Here is a 23,334-nt window from a genome sequence, read left to right as displayed (position 1 = left end):
TTTTGTGCTACAGTACTGCTTTCAGCACCCAGACCACAGCGCTCTTTAAACAGAGGGAAGAAGCTGCAAATTCAATAGACTCAAAGCCTTTATTAACTTGGTCTTTCTATGTGAACAAAAGCTTTTCGACTGTGGTTCCAGATTTCTACTGTGTACTTTATTCTTGTCTTCTATTGAGAAACTAAAACACTGTGGTGTTCACAGCTAAAGAATTTCCAGCACAGGAGATTCCACTGCCTCCTTTGCCAGCTACTTAGACTGTGACCATCAGATGCTTTGGCATCCTCTGTGGTGATACTGAGGGGTTTTCAGCCGCCTGTTCGGTCAGCAGACAAAGAACAGACACAGGACTTGTCTCTACCTCAGACACCTCTCGCTTCCTTCATTCCAGAGACTCTAATCTCACACAAACATAACTTCCAAACACTTTATTTAAAGTCCTTGATACCAACCTGATTTAAAACGAGGAAGTGCTGATGGATCATTGTCAGTGTTGGAGCAGCGTGTTGCCTGTGAGATTTGGTGTTTCTTCCTCTTTAATGAGCCTCTCCAGCAGTTGTGTCTGGTGTGGCTTTTTCAGGAAGGATGGCGTGCTGTATAATTAATGTGCTGGTGTTGAATTCACAGCAGGGAAATAGTGCTGATCCCTCAACTTTAAGGACAAACATTTTGCTAGAGGATACAGAAAGTGGAGCACTGTGGAGATCAGAATTAGAGAACTTCTTCCACCACTGAAGGTCTTTATAATATTGTGTCTGTCCTCAGTGATTTAAATGGGATGGACAAAGTATTCCGTACAACTCTCAGTACAATTAACTTGACAAATGAATATACAGACCAGCTCTAAGCTGATGTGACATGAAGATGACATGTGGTCCTTTTCCACCAAACTAGCTCTGGTTCTTAGACTGGTACCATCTGAGATTCCTGAAACCTTGGTGCTGTGAACCAGCCCATATTTCAGCCAGTTTTGACTGGAACCACTGTAATCAAGCGTGTCATCAACAGAGGGTGTTACACAATGCAAAACAACCTGTAGAATACGACATGCCGACTTTGGTTCCCCGGGAAAACCTACTATTAGGTGTGTTTGAAATGAGACCGGCCTGCACAGAATCTATCACCCGCGATCGCCACACAAAGATTCATGTCCGACTTTATCCCAACTTGCTCTGATGGTACAGACGCGTGGGCAACGAACCTTGCGAGATCAAGGCAGCTGCTTTCTGGCAAGTGATTGAGAACATACTTTATTTCTTGAGCTGTGAACATGGTTTGCAAACCACAGGTGGCCTACAGGTGATCTAACAGGATGTTAGCATGTCTTCATATATGTTCTCTGAAGGCAGCTGAAAACTGTCCGACTTGACTGCAGCTTTTTGTCTCCACCTCCTGCTGTGGCTGCCTGATCTCGAGGCGAGGCGCAGTTCATCTCACATGAACCTATTTTTAACTCGCTGGGAACCAAGGTTTCTGGTTCTGAACCAATTTAGTTTTGGTGGAGATGCTCACAATGGTTCAGAAATACGGTTACATCTGGAGGGGAACCAAGGATTTGCAAAACTCTTGTGCATGTGCACGATTCAGAGCAGTTGCACTCAATGCCACTTTTTTTTAGATTTAGTTGACTTATTTCCAGGGTGTTTTTCATTATTTTCATTTTCAGTTGCAGTTTGGGTAGTTTTAGACACAAAAACTACTTGGGTGGGTTTAGGAAAAGATGTTTTATGGTTAACTGTTGGAAAGGCTTTCTGGCGATCACAAGGATGCGTTGTCGAGGTAACAAGAACTAACCACAGCACAAGCAGGGCAAATCTCTGGTTCCCTTCTCGACACCATTCAAAATTACATGCTTGAACCCAAACGGGTGCCAGTTCCGTTTTGGTGGGAAAGCCCAAATAATAAAATGCAACGAAGAAGGCTTAATGACGACGGCTTCATTACTGTAATTATTCCAACACCTCAACATGACTGTGGTAGTGATTTATTGAAGTTCAACGAGCTGAATGTACAGTACACAACTGGAGTCGTCTGACATTGCATAGGAAACTGACCACTTCCATATTCCAAAATAGATTTACATTAACTGACTGTAAGGAGGTCAGGTCAACACAGTGGTTTTGTCGGCCGCTGTGACAAGTAGCAGTTTTATAGACAGCAAAGAGAGACATGAAGAGCATCAGGGCTGTAGCTTCCACTGAGGACACAGAGGTCATGTCCTATATTTTGGGGTCTGAGGGGGTTTTTGACCTGCCATAACCATGTGTAACTTTAAGTGGAAATACAGGCCTCCTGCTCCAACATGACAGATCCTGTGGATTATAAGAGCCCATAAAATCATTTTTTTGGTGATATACTTCACCAACAACTTTGCTGAACAGTGGATTCTTTCTAGACGTTCATGGTTTTCAAACATTAGAATTAAAAAATAGAACATTTATTGTCTGGAAGTGATGAAATAGTATAACCGTAAGGCTACTGGTTAGTCAAAAAATATTTATCATCCTTATCTCATCTTAAAAGCCACATGCAGGACTAATGACCTCCGTATCTACCTCCCTGAAGAACATCATTGGTTGATCAAAAAATTATGACATAATTTTGGCTCAGTTTTTCACTTAAAGGTAATTAAAATATAAAACCTTAAAACTGATCGGTGACACATGACAGAGCTTGTTGATTTAAAATAATCACCTCATGGAATCTTAAAAACTTTTTTGTGTGTGTCTGGGATCACAGACACCGTTTCGATCATGTCCCTCTGTTGTTGGAATGAATACATGACTGCCCCCTAGTGGCAGGAGCACCTTTTGCACACAATGCAAACCCTGAGAAAGAATGTGACTGTTGAAAGTGAAGGTCAAAGCAAAGTGTCAGTGGGACTCAATAGTTATTATATTCTTTTCCCATGATAACATGACAGTTCTGAATTTCAGGCAACTGGTAGAAGCTGTTCCAGAGCAGGTACAGTTTCTCTGATATCTTCATTCATGTGTCAACAGGACAGCAGAAGAGCTTAATCCTTAAACCAGTCGGCCACACCAAATGTCATTTTAAACTCAGTTTATTTTCCACGTTGACTCTTCAAATCCGGCACTAACTGGCCTGTGATCTGGAGGCCAGCTCCCTCTCCCACTCCGCCTCCACCACTTTGTAGAGCTCCATGGTGGCTCTGGCATCCTCCACGGAAGAGTGACCCTTTTTCCCAGTCTGAGGACGCAAGAGAAGACAGTCTGATGTCGATTTCAAGACATTTTAAGACATGATGACATCAAAACGTCAGCTGAAACATTCTCAAAACTCTACAGGTTCATTTTAAGCTGCGGTTTACATCAGTCATTGACTTCTTCAAAGTGGATTTGAGCCAAATGTTTTGTCTTTTTTAAAAAATAAATTAAAATCCAACATTTCTCAAATATACAGATGAACACAGTAACCAATTTCAGATTTTCTTATATAGAAAATTCTGCTCTCTAACTTAAAATAAGCACCTATAAAGTTCGACAGAGCACAACCATAAAACGATGAGGTGCTAAGTTGGGATGTAAAGCATTTTGCTGGGCTAAACGCCCAGCATTCATGAGTGCAGATGGAGTTAATTAAAAACTGAAAACGAGCTCATCAATGAATGAACACTGATTTGACTGTTATTGTTGTGAACATTTTTTGTTTTTACTGCAGCCTAGAATGAACAAACCAAACACAGGTTCTAGATATGGCCTTGTCAGTTTTGCGCTGGTTTCACTGTAAGGTTCTCCTTCATGCTTGGCAGAGAGGGCGAGGCAAGGTGTTTGTAATCTGCAAGCTCATCACTAGATGCCACCAGATTCTGCACACTGGTCCTTTAAAAATGAGTTAATTCTCACTGTTTTGTGCATAAGACATCAGTTAGTTTGTCTGTGTATTTGTGACTTCGGTGAATCTAAACTAAAACTTTAAAACACAGAAGTCACACCATAACACAAAGAAACTAATCAAACGTGGCAGCTGTAAACCAACAACTCCTGTGTTCTGTGAGGTAAAATTACTGGGTTTTCCAAAGAAATCAGGTTCGTCCAGACAGAGCAACATTCGGCTTCTATAACGGTGGTTTACACTGACTGTGGATAGTAGAAGTACCTCATACAACCCCACTTCAAAAAATCTGAACTATCCCTTCATTAATTCAAATAAAACATGCCTTTAACATCTCTGCGTGCATTTAATCTCTTGCTGCTGTAACTGTAGCACCATTCAATTCAGGCTTGTGTTCAGAGTATTATAGAGATGTTACTGGGTCCAACTGCCATGATGACTTGAACATAAATGTCGATTCAGATGTGAAACCAGCACCACCTTTTTTTCTAGAATGAGGTGCATGTATGAAAAGAGACTACACCAGGTCATTTAAAACAGTTCTGACCATCTGGAACTCTGCTGCTGTGATGTCTGGGTGGGTACAATGTGCATATTAACTGCTGACAGTTTCAAAAAGTTCTTGCTACTTAGAGACATGGGCACTGTAGACACCCTCCTACCTGGATGTCACGGTTGAAGATGGCCTTGGTGAGTCTCTTCAGTGAGGCACACGTGTTCGCTGCGAAGCCGGCCTTCGCATTGAGCAGAGGGATTCGAGACGTGTCTCTGGTCAAGACAGCGGGGTGAGAGTAACCAAGGACCTTGAAGTCGTTGTGGATGGCGTGGCCGACCACCACCTTCCCCATGAGCAGCTTTAGGATCTGCAAACAGAAAAGGCGTTTGCTCACTGAACTCATTAGGTTTATGCTGTATGAGAGTTATTTTGGGGTCATTTCAACTCTGGTACATGCCTTTGTCCCAGTTTGCCAGTTGCAGAGCTAACCTATTTCATAAGTCTAAATGTTAGCCCTTTAGCATTTTGTCTCTTTTGTGTTTTTGGTGCACAGAAGTCTAGTTTATGACTTTCATTTCTACAGAGTTGGAGAATTTCTTGCTGCAGTGACCTACCACTGCTAAATGACTGTAGAAGAGACACTAAACTATCTTGGTAGCTGTTTATTCTTTTAAGTAACTTATCAAGCAAGATCCCAAACATTTGCTAGTTCCAGCTTCTCTGTTTTGGAAATTTGCCACTCTTCTCTGCATTGCATGATAACATATTGCATAAATTGCTTAAATAATCCATCTTTCCTTTCTTACCCCCAAGTGTACATGGACTACAGGTTACGTGAACTTTTTTTAAATTACAAAAATGTAAAATTGTTTGTTATTTTACTGGTATTGACCATGACAAGCAGGCAAGTATCAGCTAAAAAAATACATACTGTATATCCCTATTTGGCAGCTTTTACTTCATAATGAAATAAACCTTTTTCACGACAGCCATACTTAGGGTAAAGTAAACACAGGTGTTATAAATGATAAAAATTGAAGTCTCGTTCCATTTAGTGTAGCAGACTCAACATGCACAATAACAACTCTGATTCTGTTGGATCTGAATGGAACAGAAATTGAATTAGTGTAATTTCAAAATGGCTGCTGTGAAAAAGGTTTATTATTAGTTGCAGCCCAAGATGCATCTGTTTGATCAATCACAATCAACAGCACTGCCAGCGACCCCTGAAAGCACATGGGGCTCGAGTAAAGAATCACATCCTGAGTGTCCAAAAATCATTCCGGGAGCTTGTCCCCAGAGCGGGTGGAGAACAGTAGAAAGCTGGCTACATGTGATGAACACACGTATAATCACTTCCTTACCTCTTTCCTGGCTTCAGAGAATGGCGTGGCGTTGGTGAGGTCACTGTACCGTATGCCACTCCATCGGGTACGGTAGTCAGTCACATGTGCAGAGGGTTTGATGAACTTATCGTAAACCACATCTCCTTCATAGGACACTATACTGCAGCGTGCGAGCTGGCTGATCCTCCCATTTGGTCCCGTACCCACCATCTCACAGTCAATGGCGACGTACTTTGAGGGGACTCCTGTGGATGTTTGTTTGTAGCTGCTTGATGCAGCGGGCCGGTGGGGGGTGGTGGTGGTGGTTGTTGCTTTTGTGTTCGCAGGTCCCCCTATGGATGTTGAAGGCTTGGAGCTAGAGTGTGAAGCGGCAGCTGTGCTGCGTGGAGGAGGTAAACTTCTGTTGCTTGTGGATGTGGGAAAAGATGGCTGACTTCTGGATGCTCCGTTTGGGCGTGGCGCAGCCTGATCATGTCTGGACTGTCCCGCACTGTTGTTGTATTTATGATTAACATCCACGTAGCCCTTTTTCTCTAACTGTTGCATTTTCCTACGAAAGAACCGGCTTTTCTTCACTTTCACTCGTTTTTCTGCTTGAGGTTTCACTGGTGTACTCTCATCATAGAACATGTTGATCATTATGTCCGACATGGTTGCAGTTGCAGTCCAGCAGAGGTCCAAAGAAATGTCTCCTCAATGCGGTTTTATACACAACAACTGTGTAGATTACCTTATTTTGACCTCTCTAACAGATCTTCACTCTTTGTAGTCCAGACTGTATCAGCTGAAACCAGTTTAAATGTACCATCCTGCAAGACAAACACAACATTATCAGACCCTGCCTTGATTTGAAGCACTTGACTGATTAACTTCTATATTATCTATGTGCACCAACCAGCTAGATAAAGCAAGAACTTAAAGGACCAGTGTGCAGGATTTGGCGGCATGTAGTGGTGAGCTTGCAGTTAGCAAACATGTCATCCCATCCTCGTCTTTCAAGTGTATAGAAGGATCTACAGAGGTTGTGAAACTCACAAAAATTGAGAAACTCCACAAAATGCAAAAGACCATATCTACAGTCGGTGTTTGGTTTGTCTGTTCTGGGCTACTGTAGAAATACAGGACTGACTGCTCCGCACATATGACATCATTTTCTGAAAGCCTCCTTATTGGTTGGAGATGCAGATTTGTAGTAGCGCATGCCAATGACAACAGACTACTTAAGGTAATACACTACGCCTTGCAAAGTGAAACCCTACTTACACTTCCATTGAAATGTTACTGACATTTCACCAGAACTGCCATAATCGCTGTGTGCTATTTTCATCACTGCTAAACTGCATTGTGGGATACTTGCCAGCATAGTGTCCAGCACTAGCATTTCCCCAAAAATACTATTCACCTCATGTACTATTAGTTTCATACTGAGGTTTAAACATCTCAAATGCTGTTTTTACACACTAAACAGCCAGTATGGAATTCATGATGCAGGCAATGATTCTTATTTTCAGGTGATTATATACTGACGAAAACACACTTCAGAACATATTCCATTTCTGACATGCCTCAAAATGTTACACACTAGGCCTTTAATCAGGGCATCTGAGCTGATATCAATTTTTCATTCACTTTTACAAGAATTTGTACTTTTGCACTTTTATCTGATCATATTGTTAGGTGTGGGGCAACAAGCATCTTTTCCTTTTGAGTTTATACTTACCTAGGGCTGAAACTAACGATTATTTTCAAAGTCAATTAATCAGCTGAGTATTTTCTCAAGTAATAGATTAATAGTTACTTGTTTTGAAGTGTCAGAAAATGGTGCAAAAGGTGAATCAGTGTTTCCCAAAGCCTAAGATAACATCCTCAAATGTCTTGTTTTAGTCAGAACTCAAAGATATTCAGTTTATTGTCAGAGAGGAGTAAAGAAACTAGAAAATATTCACAATTAAGACGCTGGAATCAGAGCGCTTGGACTTTCTTTCTTTTAAAAAAATTACTCAAATCGATTATCAAAATAGTTAATCGACTAATCATTGCAGCTCTAAACTTACCGTAATTAATTTACCTCATCTGACATTAAAAACCTTCACGGGCTTCATCTTCCACACCACTGTACAAGTGATTTACAAGCTACTGGAACTATACTGTGTACAAGCAAATTAAATGCCTTGTCTTAATTTGTTAGGAAATTATTAACGGTCTGACTCTGACGCTGTTTACGTTCACCGACAGCTGGCTAACGTTAGCTGGCTAGCTAACAGAGGTTTACCATGCTAATTCTGTGGTTATCAACTTCTGGATTTAATGGTCTCTTCACGGAAAATTCGGTTCGGCGTGTTTGTGAACATCGGTCGGTTGATACCGACAGATTCCATATTAGGAAATATCTGAAAATAACTCGATGAAATGTAAAACCAGACCTGCTGCTGTCTGTGAACCACACGCGTCCTCCTCCTAAACTTCCTGCTCACAACAAACGATCAACGTCCGGGTCATGCTGCCTTCGTGTACAACCAGAAAATCGGACAATAGTTATGTTGTCATACTACCTGTCGGATTTGATTATAATAAGCTACTTTTACTAACGTTTTTTTCATTCTGCAAACGTAAACAGCTATATTACGGAAATATAACTTAATAAAGGACAGAAAAATACTCATTTTAATAATAAATGAATAAATATTTTTAAATGTTCGTGTAATCAATTATGATTCCAAATATGACATAATTTAAAGTGGGAAAGATGAAAGATTTTTGGTTCTAGCCAATTATATAGGCTATATAATTATCAGAATGTACTGATATACAGACATGAGAAAAAATGTTCTTTCTCTTTATCACAGAATAAGTTGCAGTTATTGCTATCAAAGCTGAGCCTCTGTCAGATGAGTTCTCCCGGCTACTTTCCTACCGAGCGCCTTCCTGAATTTCCTCGTAGCACTTGAACGCACCTTCATTCTACATGTGAAAGTTTCAGTTAGCCGACTAGCTAGCTAACGTCAGTGACTGACACAACAACCATTTTTAAAATGAAAAGCACAGGATTTTCGTCATAAATGCGGTTTTTAAGAACTTTGAGTGCTAGTAACTGTCTATGTATTTTAGACACATTTTAACCGGAAAAATAACGTAGCGTTAACAAGCTAACTTATGTTAGCATTAGCTCGCCTCTGGTCTCATGTCAGCTGAACCGTCAGCAGCACAGGATGTGGAGATGTTTACACCCAACATTTCAGCAGAACAACAGAGAGAGCTGGCGAAAAGACTCACCACGTTCCTGTCTCACTACAGCCACGTATCTGACTCCTATATAATTGTGCGTATTGATGACTGACTTGTGTTGAAGTCTGCAGCCTCTCCAGTTTAACTCAACTCAGATCAGTGTAGTCTGTTGTGTTTTGAAACAAATGTTTTGTTTTGTTTTGTTTTTTTCCCTTTTTTTCAAATCCTTCTGGTTTGGCTGCTGACGTTTCCATGGCACCATATTGTATACATTGCATAGCTTATTTACTTGATTGTGTGCATTTGTATTTAGACTTTGTGGTCCACTAATCATCATGTTTTTATGAGATGTGCTAGTTTTCATCACATTTGTCTACTACTTTTTTTTCTTGACTCCAGTAGGTGAGCTAAATCTGCACCTAATTAAAATCCTTTATAATCTTGAGTCTCAAACAACTCAATATCAGTATTGTGTCAATTTTATAAGGATGACTATCGTTTCTTTTAACAAATATTAACACAACAAAATTTTAGATAAATAATCAGCAGTAATGTGTTATTACATAGCTTTGCTGAATACTCGATTCTGACTGTTCAGTTATACCAATGGTCTATTATTTCTGTATAACAGACCGTGCTATCCAGAATAGACGGTTGCTATGAACACAGTTCTGATCATAAATACTGGAGGAATAATAAAAATCAGTGTCAAATCACTAAAATCATTTTAAAATTAATATTGTGTGTAACAAGCAGGATAATGTACAGTGAGCAGGTCACTATTGTGAAGTTAAAGCCATAAAATCATTTCAAAATTAATAGGATGGTCCTGCAGTATCCTGTTGGGATTTATTTCACAATAATGACCAGCTCACTGTACATTATCTCTTACATAATGACAAAGTCAAATAATAGAATAGTCTGGTAAGTTCTGTAATGCAGCATTTAAAACTAGAAAAAGACAACACATATGTCATACCATGACATAATGGTATCCAGATCCAAAATTATATTTAGTATCATATCACAATATTGATATATTCAGTCTGTGTTTAAAGAACTATTTAAATAAATTTTATTTAAAGTTGGACAGCTGACAACTGGATTTATATCCCATCTTTTAGTAACTTCTCTAATAACTGTCTGTTATTCCCCTGCAGGAGTTCTTCACTGAAGATCTCTGGCACACATTACCCAACACCTGGCAGCCTGCGCTGCAAGACCTTTCATATCCACAGATTGCAGACCTGCTACTGGATGCTACTCATGAAGACAGGAGGTACAACTCGATTATTATCAGGCTTGTCACAAATCCATAAAGGGACAGTTCACCCTGTATATGTTATTCCTCTTACCTGTAGTGTGATTTATCCATCTAGAGTTGTGGTGTGAGAGTCCAAGTTTTGGAGACACTGGATGTAGAGATGTCTCTCTCCAGTATATGAAATCAAATGCATGCTTCCCTCTGCACGATGATACGGTTGGCAAGTGTAGTTCAGTAGAAAGAAAACAGTTCCTGCATAAAACTGCTCACAACAAGGTCAGTGGATTATCTTGAGTGACCGGGTCATGATTTCCTTGCTGTTGAGTTTTTAAAAAGTATTTATTTTGCACCACAAGCTGAGCGCCATCTAGTTCCATTTTATTTCAAGAGAAGGCAGGCAACTCTACCCCTGATATGTCCAAAACTCAGCAAGTCACACCAAAACCAGCTAGATGGATACATAGTTCTACAGATAAGGAAGAAGGAGGGAGGCAAAATATGTGCTTTTGATTTTGGGGTGAACTGTCCCTTTAATGCAAAGAACAAAATAGAGAAATAAGAAGAAAAATGTCAGGAATAAACATGAATACCTGAATAATTTTTTTGTTTGTTTAGACTGATCAGGGGTCTCTGGCTGTTGTTCATTTCATACTGAGTCAAAAAGTACATTCAAAGCCTCATTAGTTCTGAAATTACTGATGTAGAGGTGCTAAAAAAATGAAAGTATATTCTTCGACTCATCTTTGTAGTTTTGCAGCACAGGTCTGTTGTGGGATTTGTTTACAGTGAGAGAATACTACCAGCCTTATGATCTAAATTATAACCACATAGACTTTGTCATCACAGATATCCCTCGGTGTGGCCTCTGTCGCTGTTGGCGTACCGAGCCACGGCTCACGCTCTGGCGTTTCCCAGAGAGTGCAGGCAGGAGCGAGGCAGGGTGGCCGGCTCTGTGAGGCCTGAAGAGTTCCTGGAAAACCAGAGTCAGAGCTCACTGCTGGGACACATATTCAGGAAACACGTCAAACCCAAGAAACAGCACGAGATCCGCAAACTGGGCGTGGTACAGGGCTGCTTATTTGCTACATTCACACATTTTCAAGTTAAATTTAACAACATGGTCTTTTTTCTGTTAACAGTGTTTATTTAATGTATTTCTCCTTGTTTTAATCCTAGCTAGTAAAACAACTTTGTGAGCAGACTGACTGCAGCAGAGTGGTGGATGTGGGCTCTGGACAGGTATCATTCCAACACTATTGACACTATTGACTATTGACCGGACATTGATACTGGATGATTCTGTTAAAATGGATTCAGTGCCAGTGCTTTTACTGTTTTCCTTTTTACATTATCACAGCAGATTTTTAACTGGCATCTCAGTTCATTTTTATTTACAAAGGGTGTATTAAATGCACACAGGCCTTTTGGCATGATTGGATAGACCTACAGCCAATCAGAGCAAGAAAACGTGCAACATAGATTTTCACTAGAACAATTTCTTGGCTGTCATATCAAATATGATACAAACATAATGTCATATATGTAAATGATATATGTTTTCAGGAATATTTGTCAAAAGGTCTTTATTCATTTAAAAAAAGATGTTTTTTGTGGCAATTATTCGATGCGTCAGGATTTACAGGGTTACCACATCTGCACATCACATGAACCAGCTTCGATAAAATAACACTTAAATGATCCAGGAGGAAATCTGGAGTCACATTATCAATGACAGCGTAAAAAAGTGCATAGTCTTAAAACGAGGCAGTAAATCATCCCACAATAAACACAGAGTTTTCCACCGCTCTGCCCTAAACAGGGTCATCTGACTCGTTTCCTGTCCTTCGGGCTCGGACTCTCTGTGACCGCCATTGAGGCTGATCACACGCTGGTTACTATGGCGTCCAGGTATGACGAACAGTTACTGTGGGCCTTAGAGAAGGAAAAGCAGAAAAAGGTGAGAGCTTTGCTGAACTTATTCGACACTTTTAGTCCACAGTCAAACATTGGTTTTCAAAGAGCATAAATCACTTTTTTAGCAGCTTTTTGCTATAATCAATTAATGACTGCAGATCTATTGTTAATATAAAAATATTGATTATTGCAGCTTTAAAGTGGATTTTTTTCATTTGAGTTTTATCTCCCCCCATCATTGATATTGAACTATTAGCACCAAAATAACCATAAATATCTCCCTTCTTTTTAGAACTGCTCCTCTCTGGTCCGAGCGTCGCAGTCCTCTCCTCGTCATTTGGCCGGGTGGGTAAACCCCAAGGCATCATGGGAGTCCTTCATCAAGCAGTTGAGGACTGCTGATTGTGTCAGCGAAGGTCCCCGAACTCCATCTGGACCGAGCAAAAAAAGACTGCGTGGCTCTGAGCATCAGGGATGTTCTCATGCGGTCCAGACGTCATCAGACTCTGATTCTCACTCACAGGACTTTGATTTGAGCACAAACGAGTCTGAAGAGGAGTCGTCTTCTGAAAACTGCTGCTCGTGTGTCCAGCCTGTGTGTCAGGAGGGCGTCCGGCCTGAGGAAAACAGCCAGCAAGGCCACCCAGACTTTATCCTGACCGGCCTTCACGCCTGCGGTGACCTGAGCGCCACCCTCCTCCGCCACTTTGTCAACTGCCCTCATGTGCTCGGCATCACCTCTGTGGCGTGTTGCTACATGAAAATCACAACCAAAGAAAATCCCACCCCTCCAGGACTAGTTGAATGTCCCGTCCCACCGACACCAGGCCAGGAATCGCTTCCCTCAGAGTTCGGATACCCCTTGAGCTCCTGGGTGCGGAGTTTGCCGGGACATCAGCTGTCCTATAAGGCACGGGAGGGGGCGTGTCATGCTGTTGAGGACTATGTACGGAGGCTGCGGGAGGAAAGTGAGCTGCTGAGGACACACTGTTACCGGGCGATGCTGGAGACCTTCATCAGGGATACAAGGCCGGATCTGCGCAGGGCAGGAATCCAGACCATAAAGAAAGCCCACTTATTACCATTTACAGAGTAAGTCAACACTGCAGCCAGAAAGCATTTGTACTAGTTCTTAAAGGGATCATTAATGTTTTTTGTTTTTTTACATAGATATATAAACCATGACAGCTGAGGTCTCCTGCTCGCAGAGGTGTGCCAGCTGAACAATTGAATTGAAATTTGACTGAAATATCGACATGTTCCACTGCAATTCTCAAATTGCAGGAGGCGCAATACTTGTTAAAGGCAAAACGTGTCAAAATAACATTTTAATTTGATTATGGTCTACACATCATATTTTACACACTTCAAAAAACATCTTTCTTTGGTACAAAAATCACAGTTTTAATATGGTTTTCAATTTAAAATGAGAATAATAATGTAAAAATTATAATTTCCTCCACTTTTGCAAATCATATCACAATTGCAATACCAGTCAAAAGAATTGCAATTAAATATTTTTTCAAAATCATTCAACCTTAGCCCGCAGTGCCCACATGTACCAGGATGCACTGTGCACGAGCTTCTGATGTCCACGCCCTCATGGTCATGTTATCTAAGCCACCCCTGAAAAATGAGTCTGTTCACTAAAGTCACTGTCTTTAAAACCAGCGCCTAAAAGTAAAGACCTGGTTGAATATTTAAAGCGACTTTGTGTCGATTTTCAGCATCTTTAAATATTTTCTGGTGGTGGTTGTGTGTGTGTTTGACAAGCACACTACTGCCTTTCTTAAACATTACCACTGGGGGGCGCCAGAGTTAAACTTATTGGATATTGGCTCTTAAAATTTAAATTTTTAATTAGTCAGCAGATACTCTAAATTCTTAGAAATTAAAGTTGGTAACTGATTAATGATCAAATGAACAAATAAAGGCAAGCACTAATAAGGGCTGTGTAAAAAGGAGATTTCCATAGCACTGATTCTAGCATTACAACAACAGCTGCTCAACTTTGGTAAATATAAAAATATATCAAAGAAAGAAAAAAGAGATATGATGCCCTTTGAGCCACTGGAGGATTTTATACTCCTTATAAAACAGAAGAAATTGGGAATAAAGGCCTTTTCAAATTAATGCACATCAGGTTTTCTCTGCATCTGAAGTAAATAAAAGTCACCGTCCTCTCTCAGGTACGCCCGTCTGGGTCTGGCTCGGGTCAGTCTGCCTCCCGACTTGCCTCTGGACCCAGAGCGGGTGGCGGCCATGTTGCAGCAGCAGGGCAGGGTGGTGGTGTACTTCAGCCTGGCCCTGCTGCTGGCCCCTGTGGTGGAGACGCTGGTGCTGCTGGACAGGATGATCTACCTGCAGGAGAACGGTGAGCCGCTGGGGTTTTTAATAAACCGCTGTCAACTCACTCAGTGTACTAAAGCCTCGTCTCTCTGCAGGTGTGGACAGCCAGCTCGTTCCTCTCTTCGACCCAAACTTTTCTCCAAGAAACTTTGTGCTGGTGGCTCTGAAAGGGCGTGGATAGGGATTAGAAAAAGTCCCAAGTCAGTTACTTTTCCAGAATGACTCAGTATTACGAACGTCCAGTTCTCTTTTAAACAACACAAGGAGCCCTGTGTCTTAAGCTTATTTTGATTTTAGCCTCTGTTTTTATAGATATTAAATTATGAGTATGAAAGGGATAACTCAGATTTTTTGATGTGTGGTTGTATGAGTTACCTGTCTATAGTCAGTGTATTACCTGCTGTGGACAGAATCAGCAGCAAAATGAATTTTAGACACCTTAAGAAAAACTATCACTTGAAGTGTATGATATATTATATTATATTATACTATATTATATTATATTATATTATATTATATTATATACTGACTGTGGATAAAATCCTCACACAACCCATCTTCAAAAAACCCAAACCATCTCTTAAAGGGAAGTTTTTTTTTTCTTTGTTGGATATCCTGTTACATATTTTTGCCAGAACGCGTCCTTCCTGCCGTGGAGCCCTTCAGATCATCAGTTTCATGTGACACAGCAACATGCTCGATCTTGCATCTCTCTGTACCAAGACGACAAGAAGACACAAGAAGATAAAAACCAGGAATACAGCGAATCCAGACAGTTGCTTTTACAGCATCCAGAGATCAGGTTTATCACTCCGTGTCCTCTTGGTAGCACAGAAGCGGTCATTTGTTTGGCTTTTGTTTTCATTGTATGGTTTGGTCTCTGCAAACGTACAGTATGCGTTTGTGGTTTTGCATGTCTTTTTAAATTTTATTTAATATCTGTTGTTCTGTAAAACACCAAGAAATCATGTTTTGAACTTTACTGCATCTGTACTTCAAAGCAATAAACAAACCTTTTTCATTTTATTTGCAGGAACCTGTTGACTTGTTGTTTTGTTGTGTAACTGTCAAACTGTCTGAAGTTTGTCATGTTTTTTTCAGTTGATGGAGAATATGGGTGCTGTATGTAGCCTTCAACACAGCAGGACTGTTAAGGAGTAAAGATAATTTCCTTGTGTCAGTATCCCACAAATTGCAATATTTTCTTTATTTATTTTAGCAACTAGGGGGCAGCAGAGATTTATAGCACAAAACCATGTCAGATAAACGTAACAGTAAAAAGAACAATATGTCCTAAATGTAGTGTAGTACAAGTACAACTTAGGATAAAATAGAAATACCAAACTTAAGCACAAATATACTTTACTGTCCATCACAGTCCTTTATGTATTATCATCTTATAAAGTTTGTAATTCCAACATGCAAGCAAATAATTGCATATTTTCACCTTCAGCTGATACAGGTTGGTTTTATGGGTCATTAAACTCATTTCCAGCAGCAGCAGACAGCTGTTTTCATCAAATAAACTCTGACAAACAGATACTGTTCTTCAGTAAAAATGAAAGTCCTGCATTGAAAACCTTACTCAAGTGAAAGTATGTAAGTATCACCAGATAAATGTAGGTTTTAATGGTAAAAGTATTGATTGTGCAGTAAGATTTTCCCTTTAAGTGTTACTTTTGCTGCTGTAGATGTTTTAAGTTGAGCTCATTTTAACTACTTTATATACTGTTGGCTGGTTTAATCTACAGCAGTGCATCATGGTCTATAAGATCATAATGACATCGCTGTCCTGTGAGACCCACAGGTCTCTACAGAGTCCATATTTTATGAGCTTTCAGCTGATCCAAGACGTTTTTTTAAAGAGTTTATTTAGAGGAGAATGTTCTCAGCTTGTGAAGGAGCACCTCAGCAGACGTCATCACAACTGATTCACATGTTTTCTTCAAGTTACATCCTGCAGACTTCACATACTTTATAATTTAACTGTTTCTCACCAGTGTTTCTTTTATATAATTATAGGCCAGTATACACTGTTTTTTCCAAATCCTTGTGTAAATACAGCATCTAGAGTTTTTTATATTCTTTATCAAGGTAACAAGTTCATTTATTGTCATTACACAACACAGGGTTTATCTTTACTTGTTAAACATTGTTGTCCTTGTTCTTAGCTTTTATGTTTATCCTGAAGTAATGAAAAAACAGAGTCAGATTCCTTTTATATGAACACTCAGAATTTGTGTTTAGAATTTAATATTACTAACTATATGCAATGTTTGATATTTTAATTGTACATTTTTAAATACTGATGCTAAACACTGCAATATTACACTATTTACAATAATAATTATACAACTGTTTTGTCTCTTTATTTAAATTCTTTCAAATATAATCATAATATATAATCATAGATGTATAAAGAGAATGTATAGAAGAAAATAATATTCTACTTTAGCAGCACAATGATTGCTGAATCATTTCCTGCAGAATCTGTTGATCTAATCCATCCACTGATAAGATCTACTGACATGCAGGCCTCTCGGTCGACACGGCAGAGAGGAATGTGACCTGTCTGACTTTACTGAGCATCAAACTGCAGTTAACGTCTGTTACAGTGAACATGAAGGTGACAGCAGCTCTGACAGAGGCAGCAGGAATTAATTCAACCTGTAGTATCAGCATCCAGTCTGTTAACAGAGTATTTAGTTTCTGTATGATGACCACTGACATGTTCTCAGCCTAATATAACCCTCTTGTGGAACATTTCAAGTTCTCTTGGAGGCCCCTGGTGGACACATTCTGTCCTCCTGTCTGTCTGTCTATTACTTCAGTCCAGTTCAAAATAGACTATCTGGTGTTTTTGACCTTTTGTGTGATGTCACCATCAGTTCATAGTGAAAAATAACATGTTTCATCACATTTTGACAATGTCTGGTATCTGAAGTACTGTACTGAGGGAACAGCCTGCTGGACATTATCAGTTTCAATCAACAAATAAATATCTTAGAATGAAACACACCTCTGTCATACATGTGAACCAACAGCATTCAACAGAGGAGGTGTGACAAAACTTTACCCTTCACCTGATTCACCTGCAGCAAACTAGAAAACAGTTTCTTTTTCTTCATTTCAAGAGAGATGCACAGACTGAAACACAACCAATCAGATTCACCTTCAGACCAAACCAACAACTTCCTCTGAGTGAGTTCAGCTGCAGGAGAGAAAAGAGGAAAACTATAACCTGCTGACACTCTGACACACTGAAGGTGAGTTTGACTAAAAACTGAACTCAAAGTCAAAGTAAATTTCAGTGAAGTTAGTGGAGGAGGGAGGAGAGCCACGACTGACTGTACTGTCTGTCTGCTGTGTTTTCAGCTTCACTCAGAGAGAAAATGGCTTCCAGATCAGAGGAGGATCTCTGCTGTCCGGTCTGTCATGACGTCTTCAGAGATCCTGTTGTTCTGTCATGTAGCCACAGCTTCTGTAAAGACTGTCTGCAGATCTGGTGGAAAGAGAAACAAACACGTGAGTGTCCAGTTTGTAAGAGAAGATCTTCAAAGGAACTCCCACCTTGTGACCTGGTGTTAAAGAAGCTGTGTGAGACCTTCTTACAGCAGAGAGATCAGAGATCTTCAGAGTCTCTCTGCAGTCTGCACTCTGAGAAACTCAGACTCTTCTGTCTGGACCATCAGCAGCCAGTGTGTCTGGTCTGCAGAGATTCAGAGAAACACACCAACCACAGATTCAAACCCATTGATGAAGCTGCAGAACAACACAAGAAGAACCTTCAGGAAACTCTGGAGCCTTTAAAGAAGAAGTTAAAGGATTTTGAACAAGATAAAGTGAAGTTTGATCAAACAGCAGAACACATGAAGGTCCAGGCCCGACACACAGAGAGGCAGATTAAGGATCAGTTTAAGAAGCTTCACCAGTTTCTAGAAGAGGAAGAGGAGGCCAGGCTGGCTGCACTGAGGGAGGAAGAGGAGCAGAAGAGTCAGATGATGAAGGAGAAGATGGAGGCACTGAGCAGAGAGATAGCAGCTCTTTCACACACAGTCAGAGACACAGAGGAGCAGCTGAGAGCTGAAGACGTCTCATTCCTGCACAAATACAAGGCTGCAGTGGAAAGAGTCCAGCAGCGCCCCCTGCTGGAGGCTCCACAGCTGCTCTCAGGAGCTCTGATAGACCAGGCCAAACACCTGGGCAACCTGACCTTCAACATCTGGAACAAGATGAAGGACATGGTCTCCTACACTCCTGTCATTCTGGACACAAACACTGCAAATCCAGGACTGATCCTGTCTGAAGATTTGACCAGTGTGAGACATGGACAGAAACAGCAGCTTCCTGATAATCCAGAGAGGTTTAATAAATACTGTTCTGTCCTCGGCTCTGAGGGCTTTAACTCAGGGACTCACAGCTGGGATGTTGAGGTTGGAGACAATACAGACTGGGTTCTGGGTGTGTGTGCAGAGTCTGTCCAGAGGAAGGACTTCATAGAGTCTGGATCATGGAGAATACAGTTCCACAAAGGTAAATACTCAGTACAGTCTCTCCCAGATCTGCCCATTGTTCTCAGAGCGCAGAGGAAGCTCCAGAGGATCAGAGTGAATCTGGACTTGAACAGAGGAAAGCTGTCGTTCTCTGATCCTGATACTAACACACACATACACACCTTCACACACACTTTCACTGAGAGGCTGTTTCCATTCATTAGAACTGTGGAGGAACTCCCACTGAAGATATTACCACTGAAGGTCTGTGTGACAGTGGAACAGAGCAGCTAGAGATAAACAGGATGATGATATTCATGATGTATGTTTATTTTACTTTTATTTAATTTTTATTTCAATTGACATTTAGCTTTCTGTTTCTGTTGTCACCTTTTTCATGCATAAAATGATTTTGTTTTGTTTCTGATCTTTATGTTTATTTTTTCATCATCATCAGTGTCTTTCTGTCATTGTAGGTTCTCATCACACTGATGTTCATTCAAGTGTTCTTTTTTTTTAGCATTTAGCATAAAGTGTTCCATGTATTTTCTTTTTGCATGTACTACATATGTTGTGACTTGTTGTAATTAAATTCAGTTACTGTAGGTGATCTAATCAGCTCTGCACCAAAACATGAACCTCCTGAATAAACACAACTTCCTCTGAGGTTGCAGCCTCTACAGGCAACATCAGGTGTAAAATATTTAAAAATTCAGTTTCTGTGAGTTTTCCTTATAATCGAGATTTCTGTCTGTTATATTGTTGTAAAGCTGCCTGGTTGCTAGTAATGTTGTAAATAAATAACAAAATGTTCTAAATGAATAAACTGTTTTAAATAAATTACAATATTTAAATGGAAAAGTTTGGACTTATCATCCTGTTCTTTGTTTCCTTATTAAGTTTATACATACATACCAAAGTACAGTGTAAAAATTATATTTTAATATTATGAATGCTGGAATGACTCAGTATTCTGGAAATGTAGAATGTTAAGTTGATGAGAAGAACAATTTTGAATGAGCAGAGACACAGGCGTCCCCTCTAATATTGGAGACAGGGGCATTTGTTCCACCCAAAAATAATACCGCAGAGGAGAAAAATATTTGGTTTTGAAATCTTTTACTCATGTGCTTTTATTTTGAAAGCGCAGCACAGCGTCGTGTCACTGTCCCGCCCCCTCCCTCACCTGCTCTGAGAGTGCTTGGGAGGCAGGAGGCAGCAGCAGGTGACAGTAGGACAGGTAAGAGATAGGAAAGCCTGGTGGAGATTTAGGGTGTGAGGTAAGGTTTAAAAATCATATTATTGATTATAATAGATCCAGAATGGAGAACAGGTGAGACTGATGTCAAGTTGATTTTTTAAAGATAAATTTTCAATAATTATTTAATTATTTCCACAGTACTATAAGGGTTTGGGTTAGGTTATGATTAGGTTATCAGCTGCACTAGAACACGCCACACGTGTTCTGCACATTCATATAGTCAAATGCTACTCCATGGTGACCAATAAGTGGATTTTTTTCCTGTTTGGTTTTAAAATGAGCCACCTTTATGCTCAGGAGCTGTGCCTTAGACGTGCATCTCTGAAGCCATTTTGTATGTTTAGGAGCAGCAATGCAGCAGCACGAAGGAGAGGAAAAAGAGAGGATCGTGCAGGGCTTGAGGTGAGGTCTTAAAATAAATTAGTGAAAACTTTTTGACCAATATCAAATGGATTTTGACCAATAACTGTGCAACTGTGTGTGCTACTAAATGTGTCTTTGTGTTACTGAAGTATTTAGCCTGCTAGTATCAGTGAAACCACCTGATAAAGTAAGAGTACAGCCCTGGAATGACATAATCATTATCCTTTAAAGACTCAAGCCATTTTGTTCAAGAGGACGAGGGAGAAGTGTTTTTGCCCACGTCTTAAGATCATAAAACATATACATACATATATTATACATGCATTAACATGGGTGTGCAGAACACTATTTTTCCAAGAAACATTTGAAAAAAGAAGAAAGAAAGTAAAAGATCACATAGCATTTTGTGAATGTTTTGCAGTGAAGTTAATTTATGATATATTTTTGCTCAAACTATTTATGGATCTGTCAGGTTTCTGATATGCCCCCCCCCCCCCCCCCCCCAATGTTAAACTTATTCCTACACCCTTGACCTCATCCTTCAGTTTATCACAAACATTTCCAAATAATAAATCTGGAGATAAGCGGTTTTCACTGACTGACGCAAGGTATTTGAAAAACAATGTATAGACTCATGTTACATAATCCCTTTCAATCATAGTTTATGAGCCACTAGAAGTGTGAGGTGAACCTGCAGCCCTCTGTTTGTATTTACTTCATTTTTCTCATTGTCTGGCTGTTTGGGACGTTTCACCAACCACAAACGTTCCTACTTGACGACCTGATGTGTTTAGGAACAGCTGGAACAAATCCTACTGACTCTGCCTTTGAAGGCACCTGCATCAAACATCAGAGCTCCAGGTAAACAGTGCTGGAGATTAGACACATGGTGGTGTAGAAAAAATACAAATGGAGCAGAACTCATCAGACATGTTCATCTTTAATTTTCAGAGAGAAATTATGAACATTTTGGGAGAAAAGGTTCAAATCAGAACAAGGTCATTGTGACTGAATCTTAAATTAAAACCTCAGGTATCCAAATGTAATTTAAGATCAAGCCTGTGACTTCTCGACATTCAAAATTTCTGAAACTGCCCATTTTGCATTTGACCACACTGAATAATCACAGGAGTGTAGCCACAAAAGAAGGAGGTGCTGCACACAGTCAGCCGAGTCACCATGGCAACAAACTCCTCAAAGCTCACTTTGCCGTCCAGATTCATGTCCAGCTCGGCCATGACCTCCTCCACCATCCTGGGGTCTCTGCCGGACTGGAAAGCAAAGGTAAAGGAATAAATACAAGAAATAATAATATTTAATTACAAAAAAAAAAACTATTTTTCACATCATAACCTGCTTATTATGGAAGCTCATTTCTGTCAGTTCAAGAAATATTTCCACAGTAAGCCATTATTATGAGATAAAAAAAAAAGTTGGAATTATTAGCCATAATTTTGAGATTTAAAAAAACGACAAAATAAATGATACAATGATGAAAAAGTCAAAATAATGAGGTAAAAAGTCATAATTAGGAGAAAAAAAGTAAAAATTCTGAAATAAAAAGTGTAAATTATGAGAAAAAGCAAAATTATTACAAAAATCATAATTCTGAGCTAAAAAGTTTAAATTCTGATAACATAATTATGTTATTATGTTACTGATAACAGACACGGTTGGGGTCAGTACCTTCAGGTAGCTGCTCAGTTCTCCTCGCAGCAGATTCTTCAGCTCCACTCTGTTCAGCAGGAACTTGTCGCCCTCTTTTGAAGAGTAGTACCGGAACACTTCGACGAGGGTGTCCATGGCCGACTCCAGCTTGCTCATTTTTGAGTCTGTGTTGAGGTTCTGAGGGAGTAAAAAAGTTCAGGGAAAATTAAATCAGACTGAAAAATGTTAATAATCAGTAGGAAAAGGAAATAACTGAATCATAAAGCTGAGTGAGGTTGAGTATGAGCGACAGAGCAATTCATAATTCATTCTGAGCCTCACATACTCTCTTTATTTAAGTAAAAATACAAAATAGTTGCTAGTTGATTTTCTGTCAATCAACTAATTAATCGACTAATTGTTTTAGCTGTTCTTGAATAAACTGTTCGGTGGTTCATATGTTTATGGAAAAATCTTATTCTGAAAAGTAACTGAAGCTGTCAGATAAATGTAGGCTGGTGAAGTAAAGAGTATTTCACTCTGAAATGACCACATATAGTATTTGTGTCACTAACAGGTTAATTTCAGCTACAGAAACTGGAAAATCTGCATCTACAAAAATCTCATCATTAACAAATATGAAATCTCTTTTAATCTGCTGCAGCTCCAGATGTTACCTCTGAATGATCTACTCACGTCTGCGAAGAGGCTGTCGAGGAAGATGAGAGGATCTGACGGCGCAGACTTTCACCTCCATCTCATCACATTTATTACGCTGCCCGTCGAGATAAAATCAGGTCCTTCCCTCTGGCTGATACAACAACTATGAACTGAAAGGTCTCATTCAAGCACCCAAGTGATTTTAAAGTTTGATAAATGCTGTTTGACCACATGAAGCTGCTTCACATGATGATTCTGGAGATTTTAGAAGTTCAATTCCTGGTCAAATCTTTACATTACATTTCCCCAAGTCATCATGAGTCATACATAGAGGATTTTTCTTTAGATAATTTTGCATTTGATGTTATATGTTGTGGTTATTACTGTGAAAAGACTATCACTTTTGTCGACAGGGGTCTCCAAAATCCAAAATATATGACAGTTCCTTGTAGCTTTAAACT

At 39.8% G+C, this 23,334-nt stretch overlaps 4 protein-coding genes across 4 annotated transcripts; 2 read left to right on the top strand and 2 right to left on the bottom strand.

The window, feature by feature from the left end:
- Window positions 1–1,968: 1,968 nt before the first annotated feature.
- On the bottom strand, window positions 1,969–8,233 carry isg20l2 (interferon stimulated exonuclease gene 20-like 2). The gene is made up of 4 exons (XM_084727485.1): window positions 8,121–8,233; window positions 5,716–6,506; window positions 4,518–4,718; window positions 1,969–3,210 (listed from the first exon to the last, which is right to left on the bottom strand). The coding sequence occupies exons 2-4, from the start codon at window positions 6,346–6,348 to the stop codon at window positions 3,097–3,099; spliced, it is 948 nt and encodes a 315-aa protein (XP_084583611.1). The 5' UTR covers window positions 6,349–6,506; window positions 8,121–8,233; the 3' UTR covers window positions 1,969–3,096.
- A 407-nt stretch (window positions 8,234–8,640) lies between these two features.
- Window positions 8,641–15,475, top strand: mettl25b (methyltransferase like 25B). Its single transcript, XM_084727484.1, has 8 exons — window positions 8,641–9,016; window positions 10,083–10,201; window positions 11,033–11,249; window positions 11,363–11,425; window positions 12,006–12,143; window positions 12,393–13,192; window positions 14,290–14,474; window positions 14,545–15,475. Exons 1-8 carry the CDS (start codon window positions 8,879–8,881, stop codon window positions 14,628–14,630), a joined length of 1,746 nt encoding a protein of 581 aa, XP_084583610.1. The 5' UTR covers window positions 8,641–8,878; the 3' UTR covers window positions 14,631–15,475.
- Window positions 15,476–17,694: 2,219 nt separating this feature from the next.
- On the top strand, window positions 17,695–19,749 carry LOC146322100 (E3 ubiquitin-protein ligase TRIM39-like). The gene has a single exon (XM_084727483.1). It carries the CDS (start codon window positions 17,842–17,844, stop codon window positions 19,234–19,236), a length of 1,395 nt encoding a protein of 464 aa, XP_084583609.1. The 5' UTR covers window positions 17,695–17,841; the 3' UTR covers window positions 19,237–19,749.
- Window positions 19,750–21,487: 1,738 nt separating this feature from the next.
- Window positions 21,488–22,449, bottom strand: LOC146322099 (protein S100-A1-like). The gene is made up of 2 exons (XM_084725768.1): window positions 22,253–22,449; window positions 21,488–21,837 (listed from the first exon to the last, which is right to left on the bottom strand). Exons 1-2 carry the CDS (start codon window positions 22,388–22,390, stop codon window positions 21,643–21,645), a joined length of 333 nt encoding a protein of 110 aa, XP_084581894.1. The 5' UTR covers window positions 22,391–22,449; the 3' UTR covers window positions 21,488–21,642.
- Between the last annotated feature and the right edge of the window lie 885 nt (window positions 22,450–23,334).

The sequence above is a fragment of the Lutjanus erythropterus genome, chromosome 9 (genome assembly GCF_056507025.1).
Source record: "Lutjanus erythropterus isolate fLutEry1 chromosome 9, fLutEry1.hap2, whole genome shotgun sequence".
NCBI classification, from domain to species: Eukaryota; Metazoa; Chordata; class Actinopteri; order Lutjaniformes; family Lutjanidae; genus Lutjanus; species Lutjanus erythropterus.
The sequence above is the reverse complement of the archived record's forward strand: the minus strand, read 5'-3'. Positions and strand labels throughout refer to the sequence as shown.